This window comes from Silurus meridionalis, chromosome 1, assembly GCF_014805685.1.
Source record: "Silurus meridionalis isolate SWU-2019-XX chromosome 1, ASM1480568v1, whole genome shotgun sequence".
NCBI lineage: Eukaryota > Metazoa > Chordata > Actinopteri > Siluriformes > Siluridae > Silurus > Silurus meridionalis.
In genome coordinates, this window is record NC_060884.1 from 35,289,973 (window position 1) to 35,304,163 (window position 14,191).

Genomic DNA, 14,191 nt, shown 5'->3' on the forward strand with positions numbered 1-14,191 from the left:
GAATCGATACCATTTACATTTGATTTCATTTTATCCGGGATATTTTACAAAGTCCATTACAACTCCTTCATTTCACATACGTGGGTACTGCCTGCGCGAGCTCCAGTGTGCAATACTGATCAATACACTTTTATTGATTATCCTACAGTGAGGAGAAATGACTTTCACATTAAAGTGTGGTTCTGTAGACTGGTGTAAAATGTAATATTGGTTCTCTTTTTGTATCCACAGAAACTGTGTGTGTGTACAGTGACTGCTCAGTTCAAACCAATCACCAATTGTCAGCATTCCTGACAATCACTGCTCATTACAATACCTGACAACCAATCACTGCTCATTACAATACCTGACAACCAATCACTGATCATTACAATACCTGACAACCAATCACTAATCATTACAATACCTGACAACCAATCACTGCTCATTACAATACCTGACAACCAATCACTGATCATTACAATACCTGACAACCAATCACTGATCATTACAATACCTGACAACCAATCACTGATCATTACAATACCTGACAACCAATCACTGATCATTACAATACCTGACAACCAATCACTAATCATTACAATACCTGACAACCAATCACTGCTCATTACAATACCTGACAACCAATCACTGATCATTACAATACCTGACAACCAATCACTGATCATTACAATACCTGACAACCAATCACTGATCATTACAATACCTGACAACCAATCACTGATCATTACAATACCTGACAACCAATCACTGATCATTACAATACCTGACAACCAATCACTGCTCATTACAATACCTGACAACCAATCACTGATCATTACAATACCTGACAACCAATCACTGCTCATTACAATACCTGACAACCAATCACTGCTCATTACAATACCTGACAACCAATCACTGCTCATTACAATACCTGACAACCAATCACTGATCATTACAATACCTGACAACCAATCACTGATCATTACAATACCTGACAACCAATCACTGCTCATTACAATACCTGACAACCAATCACTGATCATTACAATACCTGACAACCAATCACTGCTCATTACAATACCTGACAACCAATCACTGCTCATTACAATACCTGACAACCAATCACTGCTCATTACAATACCTGACAACCAATCACTGATCATTACAATACCTGACAACCAATCACTGATCATTACAATACCTGACAACCAATCACTGCTCATTACAATACCTGACAACCAATCACTGATCATTACAATACCTGGAACTCCTGCTCCGGTTAATGGGCCTCAGCGCCACTCCCTGAACTCAACAGCTGCATTTAGGGCCCGAAGACCTCTAGTCTCTTTTCGGATCTCACACACACACACACACACACACACACACACTGAGGGGAGAGCCGAGCCGTGTGAGTGTGAGTGTGAGCCTCAGATCCAGGAGACCGACTGCTCCACACAGTGCATGTGCACACAGGCCCCCAGTGACACTGCACAACACACCACACCACAACCAGCCGACACACACTTGAATCGCACAGTGACCGGCAAAAAAACATCAACAACAACGCATCCAGGCAACTGCAGGAGTCTAAACTACTCGCAAAGCCAAATACTAGCAATGCTAACGCTAAGGCTCGCCCACGGGAGCACCATTCCTCTCCGCTTCACGTGTCCAACAGGTTTGCTCTCCTCAGTAAAGCACCCGCTGAGAAACCTGAAAGAGCTCTGGTTATAGGAGACTCCATTCTGAGGCACGTGAAATTAGCTAGACACCAGCAGCACAGGTCATGTGTATACCTGGAGCCAGGGCGCCGGACATAGCGGGTCAGCTTCGGTTTTTACATTTACATTTACATTTGTGGCATTTATCAGACGCCCTTATCCAGAGCGACGTACAAAAGTGCTTTAAATCTCTAGTAATGAATAAATCTACACTGGTACGCAAGATTACACACTTAATATAAATATAACTCGAATTCTACAAACTTGGAAAGTGCTAATTTAGGTATTTCAGGGAGAGGTAGGTTTTCAGTCGTCGCTTGAAGATAGTCAGGGACTCCGCTGTACAGACATCTAGGGGAAGTTCATTCCACCACCTCAGTGCCAGAACAAAGAAGAGCCTTAAAGTGTACTTACCTCTCATTCTGAGAGAAGGTGGTACCAGTCGAGCAGTGCTGGAGGATCTCAGACAGCGTAGTGCAGTGTGAGATGTGATGAGGTCACTGAGGTAAGATAGTGCTGGTCCATTTTTGGCCTTGTAGGCAAGCGTCAGTGTTTTGAATCTGATATGTGTAGCCACTGGAAGCCAGTGAAGGGAGTGCAGCAGTGGGGTGGTGTGGGAGAACTTGGGCTGATTGAACACAAGTCGTGCAGCTGCGCTTTGGATCATTTGCAGTGGACGAATAGCGTTCAGGGGAAGACCTGCCAGCAGAGAGCTGCAGTAGTCAAGTCTTTTTAGAAAAGCATAATTTCTCTAAGATAGCTTATCACACAGTAGCTAATGATATACACCTTCGACAGTCAGAGGTTACTAAGAGTAATATTATAGAGGTGTGTAAAATAGCCAAGGCAATGTCTGATGCAGTAACATGCTCTGGCCCCATCCCAATGCGACGTGGCGATGTAGCGTACAGCAGGTTATGGTCGCTGAACTGCTGGATGTCCGAGTGGTGCTCCAAAAACAATGTGGGCTTCATTAATAATTGGAGAATTTTTGAGGGCAAGGCTGGCCTGTTAGGGCGGGACGGTATCCATCCCACCCGGGAAGGTGCTGCTCTCATTTCTTGTAGTATAGGTCATAGTCTCAGAACAGCACTAGTTAACAAGTGACTGTCTAGAGCCAAGGCCAGGGAGCAGACAGACAGGCTAAACCGACCGTCTGCTAGCTGCACAGAGTCGTCACTCAGGATCCACCATATTGAGACTGTGTCTGTCCCCCGAGCAAAACCAAAATATAGGAATTATCAGAAAGTCTGTTTTAGTAACCTGATTAACATTAAATTAAATAGGACTGAACGCACAGCCAGCACCTCTGATCTAAAGATAGGATTGTTGAATATTAGATCTCTCACGCCAAAAGCGCTGATTGTAAACGAAATTATTACCGACCAGGAGTTTAATATAATGTGTTTGACAGAAACGTGGATTAAATCGAATGAATATGTAGCATTAAATGAGGCGAGTCCTCCTGGGTATAGTTACATACACCAACCCCGTCTAAATGGCAGAGGAGGCGGAGTCGCAGCTATTTATAATAATAATCTAATCTTCACACAAAAGACTAAACACAAATGTAAAACATTTGAAGTTCTTTACACCAACATAAAATATTCAGTGTCCGAAAGCAGGTCAAGTCAGTTAATTCCACTAATTATTATTTATAGACCCCCAGGGCCCTACTCTGATTTTCTGATAGAATTTGCAGATTTCATTACAAATTTAGCTACTTCTTTAGACAAAGCATTAATTGTTGGTGACTTTAATATTCATTTTGATAATCAGGAAGACTCCTTAAGAGCAGCAGTTGTGGTTATTCTAAAGTCAGTTGGAATTAATCAGAATGTTAGAGGTTACCAACGACCACCACAGGTATCGTTACCCGACAGGGTACCGGTGTAAATTGTGCTGCTGTTGGCTGAAGGAGGAGAGGGAGAGAAGGAAGACGTCTACAGAGACAGCAGGGAAAGGAGAAGTGGAGGAGAGTGGAGGGTTGGTACTTTAAATGTTGGTACTATGACTGGTAAAGGGAGAGCGGTGGCTGATATGATGGAGAGGAGAAAGGTAGAGATGTGTGTTCAGGAGACCAAGTGGAAAGGGAGTAAGAGCAGGAACATTGGAGGTGTTTACACTGTTCTATCATGGTGTGGATGGAAAGAGAAATGGTGTAGGGGTGATTCTGAAGGAAGAGTACAGTAAAAGTGTAGTGGAGGTGAAGAGAGTTTCTGATAGGGTGATGAACGTGAAGGTGGAAGTTGAAGAGGTGATGATAAATGTCATCAGTGTTTATGCTCAACAAGTGGGTTGTGAGATGGAGGAGAAGGAAAAATTCTGAAGTGAGTTAGATGAAGTGGTAGAAGGTGAACGTAGGAATGAAGATTGGTGATTGGGAGAGACTTTAATGGGCATGTAGGTGAAGGGAACAGAGGTGATGAGTAGGTATGGTTTTAAGGAGAGGAATGTGGAAGGGCAGATGGTGGTAGATTTTGCTAAAAGGATGGAAATGGCAGTGGTGAACACGTATTTTAAGAAGAAGGAGGATCATAGGGTGATGTATAAGAGTGGAGGAAGGTGCACACAGGTGGATTATGTTCTATGTAGGAGATGAAACCTGAAGGAGATTGGAGACTGTAAGGTGTTGGCAGGGGACAGTGTAGCTAGACAGCATCGGATGGTGGTCTGTAGGAGGTGAAGAAGAAGAGGAGGAGAGTGAGGACTGAAAGAAGAATAAGATGGTGGAAACTGAAGGAAGAAGACTGTAGTGTGAGGTTCAGGAAGAGGTCAGACAGGAGCTCGGCGGTGGTGAAGAGGTGCTGGATGATTGTGGAACTACTGCAGGAGTGATGAGGGAGACAGTTAGAAAGATCAGAGGAACCGAGCTGGGAAGGATGTGCTGCAAGTTAGAGCAGTAAAGAATGGAGATGGAAATGTGTTGACTAGTGAGGAGAGTGTGTTGAGAAGATGGAGGGAGTATTTTAAACAGTTGATGAACGAGGAAAATGAGAGAGAGAGAAGGTTGGATGGTGTGGGTTTTGAAGCAGGAAGTGGATAGGATTAGTAAGGAGGAAGTGAGAGCAGCGATTAAGAGGATGAAGAGTGGAAAGTCGGTTGGAACAGATGACATACCAGTAGAAGTGGAGATGTTTAGGAGAGATGCAGTGGAGTTTTTAACCAGATTGTTTAACAGGATTTTGGAACGTGAGAAGATGCCTGAGGAATGGAGAAGGAGTGTGCTGGTACTGATCTTTAAGACTAAGGGAGATGTGCAGACCTGCAGTAACTACAGGGGAATAAAGTTGATCAGTCACACCATGAAGTTATGGGAAACAGTAGTGGAAGCCAGGCTGAGAGAAGAGGTGACCATCTGTGAGTAACAGTATGGTTTCATGCCGAGGAAGAGCACCACAGATGCATTATTTGCTTTGAGAATGTTGATGGAGAAGTATAGAGAAGATCAGAAGGAGCTGCATTGTGTGTTTGTGGATTTAGAGAAAGCGTACGACAGGGTGGAGAGAGGAGTTGTGGTATTGTATGAGGAAGTCTGGTGTGTCAGAGAAGTATGTGAGGGTGGTGCAGGACATGTATGAGGACAGTGTGACAGCAGTGAAGTGTGCAGTAGGAACGACAGTCTGGTTCAAGGTGGAGGTTGGACTGCATCAAGGATCGGCTCTGAGCCCTTTCCTGTTTGCAGTGGTGATGGACAGGTTGAAGGATGAGGTCAGACAGGAGTCTGCATGAACTATGATGTTTGTGGATGATATTGTTATTTTTGGTAAGAGTAGGGAGCAGGTTGAGAAGAGCCTGGAGAGGTGGAGGTACACGCTGGAGAGAAGGGGAATGAAAGTCAGTAGGAGTAAGACAGAGTACATGTGTGTGAATGAGAGGGAGGGCAGTGGAGGGGTGCGGTTACAGGGAGAAGAGGTGGAGAAGGTGGAGGAGTTCAGGTACCTGGGGTCAACAGTGTAAAGTAATGGAGAGTGTGTTAGAGAAGTGAAGAAAAGAGTGCAGGCAGGGTGGAGTGGGTGGAGAAGAGTGATAGCAGGAGTGATTTGTGATAGAAGAGTATCTGTGAGAGTGAAAGGGAAAGTTTATAGGACTGTGGTGAGACCTGAGATGTTGTATGGATTAGAGACAGTGGCATTGAGTAAAAGACAGGAGGTGGAGCTGGAGGTAGCAAAGCTGAAGATGTTGAGATGTTCGTTGGGAGTGACGACGATGGACAGGATTAGAAATGAGTTTATTAGATGGACAGCACATGTAGGACGTTTTGGAGACAAGGTGAGGGAGGTGAGATTGAGATGGTTTGGACATGTGCAGAGGAGGAACATGGGGTATATCAGTAGGAGAACGCTGAGGATGGAGCCACCAGGAAGGAGGAAAAAAGGAAGACCAAGGTGGAGGTTTATGGATGTGGTGAGGGAAGACATGCAGGTAGTTGGTGTGAAAGAGGCAGATGTAGAGGACAGGGGGTATGGAGACGGATGATCTGCTGTGGCGCCCCCTAATGGGAGCAGCCGAAAGAAGAAGAAGAAGTAGAAAAAAAAGAAGGACGACAACTGAAGGACAAGTGTCCAAACTTTTGACTGTTTCTGTACACACACAATATATTCTAGTTGTGAGGATGTTGATGTAGATGTGGAGGTGAAGAAGGTCCGGGGGAGAAGCTGAGAGCGTTATAATGGTGTAAGGTCTCACAGCAGGACATGGATTATCATCTTACACTATGGTCACCTCCAGCATTGAGGAGTTATTGATGATGAATGGATTAAAATAAAGCTCAATTTTTATAAATTTTCGCCTCGATACAGCTACAATTCTGCTGCTCCAAATCACACACACGGATAAAGTAGTGCCAGAAGATTAGATTTATTTATATGAGCTTGAAAATATAGTTTTCATAGAAAGAAAGTTGAATAAACGTCTTGAAGCATAAGATGAATGTGAAGAACCAGAGAGAACGTTCAATTAAGAAACAATGAAAAACATCTTCAGGAGATACTCCACCAGCTATATTATTATTATTAGTGACATGATACAGAGAAAGAGGGGGAGAGAGAGAGGGAGAGAGAGAAACAGAGAGAGAGAGAGAGACAAAGACAGAGCGAGAGAGAGACAAAGACAGAGACAGACAGAAAGAGAGAGAGGAGAGAGAGAGAAACACAGAGAGAGAGAGAGAGAGAAGAGAGGAGAGAGAGAAACACAGAGAGAGAAACAGAATTAGAGAGAGAGAGAAAGAAACAGAAACAGAGAGGAGAGAGAGAAAGAGACAGAAACAGAGAGGAGAGAGAGAGACAGAGAGAAAGAAACAGAAACAGAGAGGAGAGAGAGACAGACAGAAACAGAGAGGAGAGAGAGACAGAGAGAGACAGAAACAGAGAGAGACAGACTGCAATGTCTGTAATAAAGATTCATAAACACACAGGAATTTTGAATGAGTGTTTATTTTACATCTCAATACACAGTGTTCCAAACCACTTCTAACAGGTGTGTGTGAGTGTGTGTGTGTGTATTTGTGTTGGGCGGGGTGGTTAGGGTGTGTGTGTGAGTGTGTGTGTGTATTTGTGTTGGGCGGGGTGGTTAGGGTGTGTGTGTGTGTGTGAGTGTGTGTGTGTGTGTGTGTGTGTATTTGTGTTTGGCAGGGGTGGTTAGGGTGTGTGTGTGTGTGTGTGTGTGTGTGTGTATTTGTGTTGGGCAGGGGGTGGTTAGGGTGTGTGTGAGTGTGTGTGAGTGTGTGTGTGTGTGTGTGTGTGTGTGTGTGTGTGTGTGTGTGGTTCTAAGCCTTGGTGGTTCCCGATTGTGATTGTTGGCTGCGTTGCTGCTGTAACTTCATGTTCATGACTTCAACCACAGCTGGAGGACAGAAACAAACATCACCTCATAAACATCAAACAAACATCACCTCATAAACATCAAACAATCACAACAAACATCACAACAAACATCACAACAAACATCACCTCATAAACATCAAACAATCACAACAAACATCACCTCATAAACATCAAACAAACATCACTCATAAACATCAAACAATCACAACAAACATCAAACAAACATCACAACAAACATCAAACAAACATCACTCATAAACATCAAACAAACATCACCTCATAAACATCAAACAAACATCACAACAAACATCAAACAAACATCACCTCATAAACATCAAACAAACATCACCTCATAAACATCAAACAAACATCACCTCATAAACATCAAACAAACATCACCTCATAAACATCAAACAATCACAACAAACATCACAACATAAACATCAAACAAACATCACAACATAAACATCAAACAAACATCACAACATAAACATCAAACAAACATCACAACATAAACATCAAACAAACATCACCATAAACATCAAACAATCACAACAAACATCAAACAAACATCACAACATAAACATCAAACAAACATCACTCATAAACATCAAACAAACATCACAACATAAACATCAAAACAAAAACCTCATAAACATCAAACAAACATCACCTCATAAACATCAAACAAACATCACCTCATAAACATCAAACAAACATCACAACATAAACATCAAACAAACATCACAACATAAACATCAAACAAACATCACAACATAAACACGTCTGGTCCGAGAATAAACTCACCCTGCCGCATGCCGTGTTTCTCCTGTAAAGTCGGCTGAATTTTTTCGATCTGTTTCGTCAGGAACTCGATTTTACGTTTAAAGAAGTCTCTACCGTCCTTCACATTCTGAAACCACACACACACACACACACACACACACACACACACACACACACACACACACACACACATACACACATACACAGTGATTGGACAGGAGGTGGTGTGTGTTTATGTCTAGCTGCAGTCCTGACAGCAGTGCAGGTGGAGATCCGTGCTCCTCCTCCTGATGTTATATATATATATATATATGTTCCTCACTGGACCTGTGAGGATCGTCTCCTCACCCTTTCACTCACCTTCTCCACAAAGTATCCGGTTCCTACGTTGATCAGCACATGCTCCACATCATTCAGAGTTCCAGGAACATACATCTTCAGGGGTTAAGGAGAAGCACTGCAGTTATATATAGCAGTTGCCATGGTTACCTCAGCATACCCTCACACACCACCAGGTAGCTGGACAGGACAACTCTGGACAACTCATTTGCATAAACCCCACCCCTTCCATCAGCAGGGGAATGAAACCTTAATAATCAGCAGTTATAACATCATTCACACTTCATCCCTCGTTTACTTTTAGAAAAAAAGTTAAAGGATACAGAACTGGTCAGAGGGACGAGTAACTCTTTTCCTGAGAGAGAGAGAGAGAGAGAGAGAGAGAGAGAGAGAGAGAGAGAGAGAGGAGATAAACGAGTAGTTAGAGGAAGTAAATATGACTGAGATGAGAGGAGAGATGAGAGGAGATGAGAGGAGAGGAGAGATGAGATGAGATGAGAGGAGAGATGAGAAGAGAGGAGAGATGAGATGAGAGGAGAGATGAGATGAGATGAGGAGAGGAGAGGAGAGGAGATGAGATGAGAGATCAGAGGAGAGATGAGAGGAGATGAGAGAGAGATGAGAGAGATGAGATGAGAGGAGAGATGAGATGAGAGATGAGAGGATACGAGAGATGAGAGGAGAGGAGAGATGAGAGGAGAGGAGAGATGAGAGGAGAGATGAGATGAGAGGAGAGATGAGATGAGAGATGAGAGATGAGAAGAGAGGAGAGATGAGATGAGAGAGATGAGATGAGAGAGAGATGAGATGAGAGAGAGAGATGAGATGAGATGAGATGAGAGAGGAGAGGAGAGGAGAGAGAGATGAGATGAGAGATCAGAGGAGAGATGAGAGGAGAGAGATGAGAGATGAGATGAGAGATGAGATGAGATGAGAGGAGAGATGAGATGAGAGATGAGAGGATACGAGAGATGAGAGGAGAGGAGAGATGAGAGGAGAGAGATGAGAGAGAGATGAGATGAGAGGAGAGATGAGATGAGAGATGAGAGATGAGAAGAGAGAGATGAGATGAGAGATGAGAGGAGAGATGAGATGAGAGAGAGATGAGATGAGATGAGATGAGAGGAGAGGAGAGGAGGAGAGATGAGATGAGAGGAGAGATCAGAGGAGATGAGAGGAGAGATGAGATGAGAGATGAGAGAGATGAGAGAGAGAGATGAGAGGAGAGATGAGAGATGAGAGATGAGGATACGAGAGATGAGAGGAGAGAGAGATGAGATGAGAGGAGAGATGAGATGAGAGGAGAGATGAGAGGAGAGATGAGAGGAGAGATGAGAGGAGAGATGAGAGGATAGGAGAGATGAAAGATGAGAGGATAGGAGAGATGAAAGATGAGAGGATAGGAGAGATAATTTAGAAGCTCACCTTCGTTGCTCTTCTTCAGGATGTTCAGACTGTCCTTCGCCTCCACATATTTTGTCTGGACCACCTTTAACTGAGCGATGGAGGACGAGAGGAACTCCGTCTCCTGAAAATCAACCAATCAATCAATCAATTTAATCTCTCAGGACTGTGACGTTATTCACATGTGGAAACAACGTTCTGTAATTTATTGATTTCCATCAGGAGGACGCAGGAGCAGACGAAACCTGAAACCGTGTGGAGCTACAGAGCAGTAATCAGAAGCCCTCATAGATCTCTACATATTTATATTTCACCTGGACGTGTGAATTCACCAGACTCTCACTCTCAATCCAACAAAGACAAGACCTTCTCCACCCCAGAACACTGTCTGCTCTGTCACTAATCTTACACGTCTGGACGTCGTCTTCTACAGTCTAACAACTTTCTTCCACTCGTTCACTGTTCAATTCATGTCGTTTCTGCATTTTCTATAGAAATGTAATGAAAGTGTCTCAAACACCATCAAACTTTATGAAACACCACCAAACACCATTAAACACCACTGTTTCAACACTTCACAGCTGCTGCAGTATTCAGATACAGTGAGGAAAATAAGTATTTGAACATCTGTCTATCAGCTAGAATTCTGACCCTCAAAGACCTGTTAGTCTGCCTTTAAAATCTCCACCTCCATTACATTTATTATCCTAAATTAGATGCACCTGTTTGAGGTCGTTAGCTGCATAAAGACACCTGTCCACCCCATACAATCAGTAAGAATCCAACTACTAACATGTCCAAGACCAAAGAGCTGTCCAAAGACACTAGAGACAAAATTGTACACCTCCACAAGGCTGGAAAGGGCTACGGGGAAATTGCCAAGCAGCTTGGTGAAAAAAGGTCCACTGTTGGAGCAATCATTAGAAAATGGAAGAAGCTAAACATGACTGTCAATCGCCCTCGGACTGGCGCTCCATGCAAGATCTCACCTCGTGGGGTCTCAATGATCCTAAGGAAGATGAGAAATCAGCCCAGAACTACACGGGAGGAGCTGGTCAATGACCTGAAAGAGCTGGGACCACCGCTTCCAAGGTTACTGTTGGTAATACACTAAGGCGTCATGGTTTGAAATCATGCATGGCACGGAAGGTTCCCCTGCTTAAACCAGCACATGTCCAGGCACGCCTTAAGTTTGCCAATGACCATTTGGATGATCCAGAGGAGTCATGGGAGAAAGTCATGTGGTCAGATGAGACCAAAATAGAACTTTTGGGCCATAATTCCACTAAACGTGTTTGGAGGAAGAAGAATGATGAGTACCATCCCAAGAACACCATCCCTACTGTGAAGCATGGGGTGGTAGCATCATGCTTTGGGGTGTTTTTCTGCACATGGGACAGGGCGACTGCACTGTATTAAGGAGAGGATGACCGGGGCCATGTATTGCGAGATTTTGGGGAACAACCTCCTTCCCTCAGTTAGAGCATTGAAGATGGGTCGAGGCTGCGTCTTCCAACATGACAATGACCCGAAGCACACAGCCAGGATAACCAAGGAGTGGCTCTGTAAGAAGCATATCAAGGTTCTGCCATGGCCTAGCCAGTCTCCAGACCTAAACCCAATAGAGAATCTTTGGAGGGAGCTCAAACTCCGTGTTTCTCAGCGACAGGCAAGAAACTTGACTGATCTAGAGAAGATCTGTGTGGAGGAGTGGGCCAAAATCCCTCCTGCAGTGTGTGCAAACCTGGTGAAAAACTACAGGAAACGTTTGACCTCTGTAATTGCAAACAAAGGCTACTGTACCAAATATTAACTTGACTTTCTCAGGTGATCAAATACTTATTTGCCTCACTGTATCAACTTTTATTCTTTCTGCCACTGCTGTCATTTCTTTTCCTTCTGCTGTTCCTCCCATTAAGGTTCTCCACAGTGGATCATCCGTCTCCATTCCTCCCTGTCCTCTACATCTGCCTCTTTCACAACCTTTAACTACCTGCATGTCTTCCCAGCACATCCATAAACCTCCTCCTTGTTCTTCCTCTTTTCCTCCACACACACACACACACACACACACGAGTAGCGGGACAGGGCTGACTGAGACACACACACACGTGAGTAGCGGGACACACACTCAGTTGAGATGTTAATAATGATGTATGTGTGTATATGGAGATGTAGATGTATATATTGAGAGTGTTACCTGGTCCAGTTGAGATGTTAATGCCTCCAGCTGAGGGAGCGATAACTCGGTAAGATTGACCGCCATGTTGGGGGGAAAAAGAGACACTTCCGGTTTAACCGGCGTTACACCAGATTCTGTGACCATCATATGTCGTGACCATAGAGGGCGCTGTTGCTGAAATGCAGTTTAAAATAGAGCTAGAGAAGTTCACTACGCAAACAGCGTAAATGTAAACATCGGCGTCCACTGTTCATTTAATGTTGTTGCGAGAACGCGCCTAGCGCCGTGCACGTTACCATGAACGCGCGTGCACAACAGTGCCGTCGTGCTGCAAACAGATGCGCGCGCCATGAACTAAAGACTCATTTACAGTATAAAAAAATTATTAAAAGCTTCTGCCTTCTCCTTTTACATGACTGCTTTTTTCAGAACAAACCCCAGCTACAGTTCAGAAGAAAAACTTTTATAATATTTTTTCATCTCTTGAGTGTGTCTTTAGACCGTATAGATCCCCGTGGTTTAGAACCGTGCAGATCCCCGTAGCGTGGTTTAGAACCCTGCAGATCCCCGTAGCGTGGTTTAGAACACTGCAAAACCCCGTAGCGTAGTTTAGAACCGTGCAGAACCCCGTAGCGTGGTTTAGAACACTGCAGATCTCCGTAGCGTGGTTTAGAACCCTGCAGATCCCCGTAGCGTGGTTTAGAACACTGCAAAACCCGTAGCGTGGTTTAGAACTGCAGAACCCGTGGCGTGGTTTAGAACACTGCAGATCCCCGTAGCGTGGTTTAGAACACTGCAGATCCCCGTAGCGTGGTTTAGAACCCTGCAGATCCCCGTAGCGTGGTTTAGAACACTGCAAAACCCGTGGCGTGGTTTAGAACTGCAGAACCCGTGGCGTGGTTTAGAACACTGCAGATCCCGTGGCGTGGTTTAGAACACTGCAGATCCCCGTAGCGTGGTTTAGAACCCTGCAGATCCCCGTAGCGTGGTTTAGAACACTGCAGAACCCCGTGGCGTGGTTTAGAACACTGCAGAACCCGTGGCGTGGTTTAGAACCGCAGAACCCGTGGCGTGGTTTAGAACACTGCAGATCCCGTGGCGTGGTTTAGAGCTGTGCAGATCCCGTGGCGTGGTTTAGAACACTGCAGATCCCCGTAGCGTGGTTTAGAACCCTGCAGAACCCCGTAGCGTGGTTTAGAACACTGCAGAACCCCGTAGCGTGGTTTAGAACACTGCAGATCCCCGTAGCGTGGTTTAGAGCCGTGCAGAACCCCGTAGCGTGGTTTAGAACACTGCAGATCCCCGTAGCGTGGTTTAGAACACTGCAGATCCCCGTAGCGTGGTTTAGAACACTGCAGAACCCCGTAGCGTGGTTTAGAACACTGCAGATCCCCGTAGCGTGGTTTAGAACACTGCAGAACCCCGTAGCGTGGTTTAGAACACTGCAGAACCCCGTAGCGTGGTTTAGAACACTGCAGAACCCCGTGGCGTGGTTTAGAACACTGCAGAACCCCGTAGCGTGGTTTAGAACACTGCAGAACCCCGTAGCGTGGTGTAGAACACTGCAGAACCCCGTAGCGTGGTTTAGAACCCTGCAGATCCCCGTAGCGTGGTTTAGAACACTGCAGAACCCCGTAGCGTGGTTTAGAACACTGCAGAACCCCGTAGCGTGGTTTAGAACACTGCAGAACCCCGTAGCGTGGTGTAGAACACTGCAGATCCCCGTAGCGTGGTTTAGAACACTGCAGAACCCCGTAGCGTGGTTTAGAACACTGCAGAACCCGTGAGCGTGGTTTAGAACACTGCAGATCCCCGTAGCGTGGTTTAGAACACTGCAGAACCCCGTAGCGTGGTTTAGAACACTGCAGAACCCCGTAGCGTGGTTTAGAACACTGCAGATCCCCGTAGCGTGGTTTAGAGCCGTGCAGAACCCCGTAGCGTGGTTTAGA

The 14,191-nt window shown here is 44.9% G+C and overlaps 1 protein-coding gene across 2 annotated transcripts; it reads right to left on the minus strand.

The window, feature by feature from the left end:
* Nucleotides 1-7,379: 7,379 nt before the first annotated feature.
* pfdn5 (prefoldin 5) lies at nt 7,380-12,416 on the minus strand. 2 transcript variants are annotated; one of them, XM_046846032.1, is made up of 7 exons: nt 12,261-12,416; nt 10,082-10,184; nt 8,980-9,011; nt 8,678-8,752; nt 8,339-8,444; nt 7,465-7,550; nt 7,380-7,426 (listed from the first exon to the last, which is right to left on the minus strand). In XM_046846032.1, exons 1-6 carry the CDS (start codon nt 12,387-12,389, stop codon nt 7,474-7,476), a joined length of 522 nt encoding a protein of 173 aa, XP_046701988.1. In that variant the 5' UTR covers nt 12,390-12,416; the 3' UTR covers nt 7,380-7,426; nt 7,465-7,473. The 2 variants fall into 2 exon arrangements, with proteins under 2 accessions (XP_046701988.1, XP_046701987.1); XM_046846031.1 differs by having other exon boundaries at nt 7,419-7,550.
* Between the last annotated feature and the right edge of the window lie 1,775 nt (nt 12,417-14,191).

Bases quoted from the DNA above. Each gene is read 5' to 3' on its own strand.
- pfdn5 (XM_046846032.1), bottom strand. From the start codon at position 12,389: ATGATGGTCACAGAATCTGGTGTAACGCCGGTTAAACCGGAAGTGTCT. The intron at 10,185-12,260 runs GTAACACTCTCA...GTTGATTTTCAG, and splicing joins TAACATCTCAACTGGACCAG to GAGACGGAGTTCCTCTCGTC. The intron at 8,445-8,677 runs GTGAGTGAAAGG...GTGTGGTTTCAG, and splicing joins CCGGATACTTTGTGGAGAAG to AATGTGAAGGACGGTAGAGA.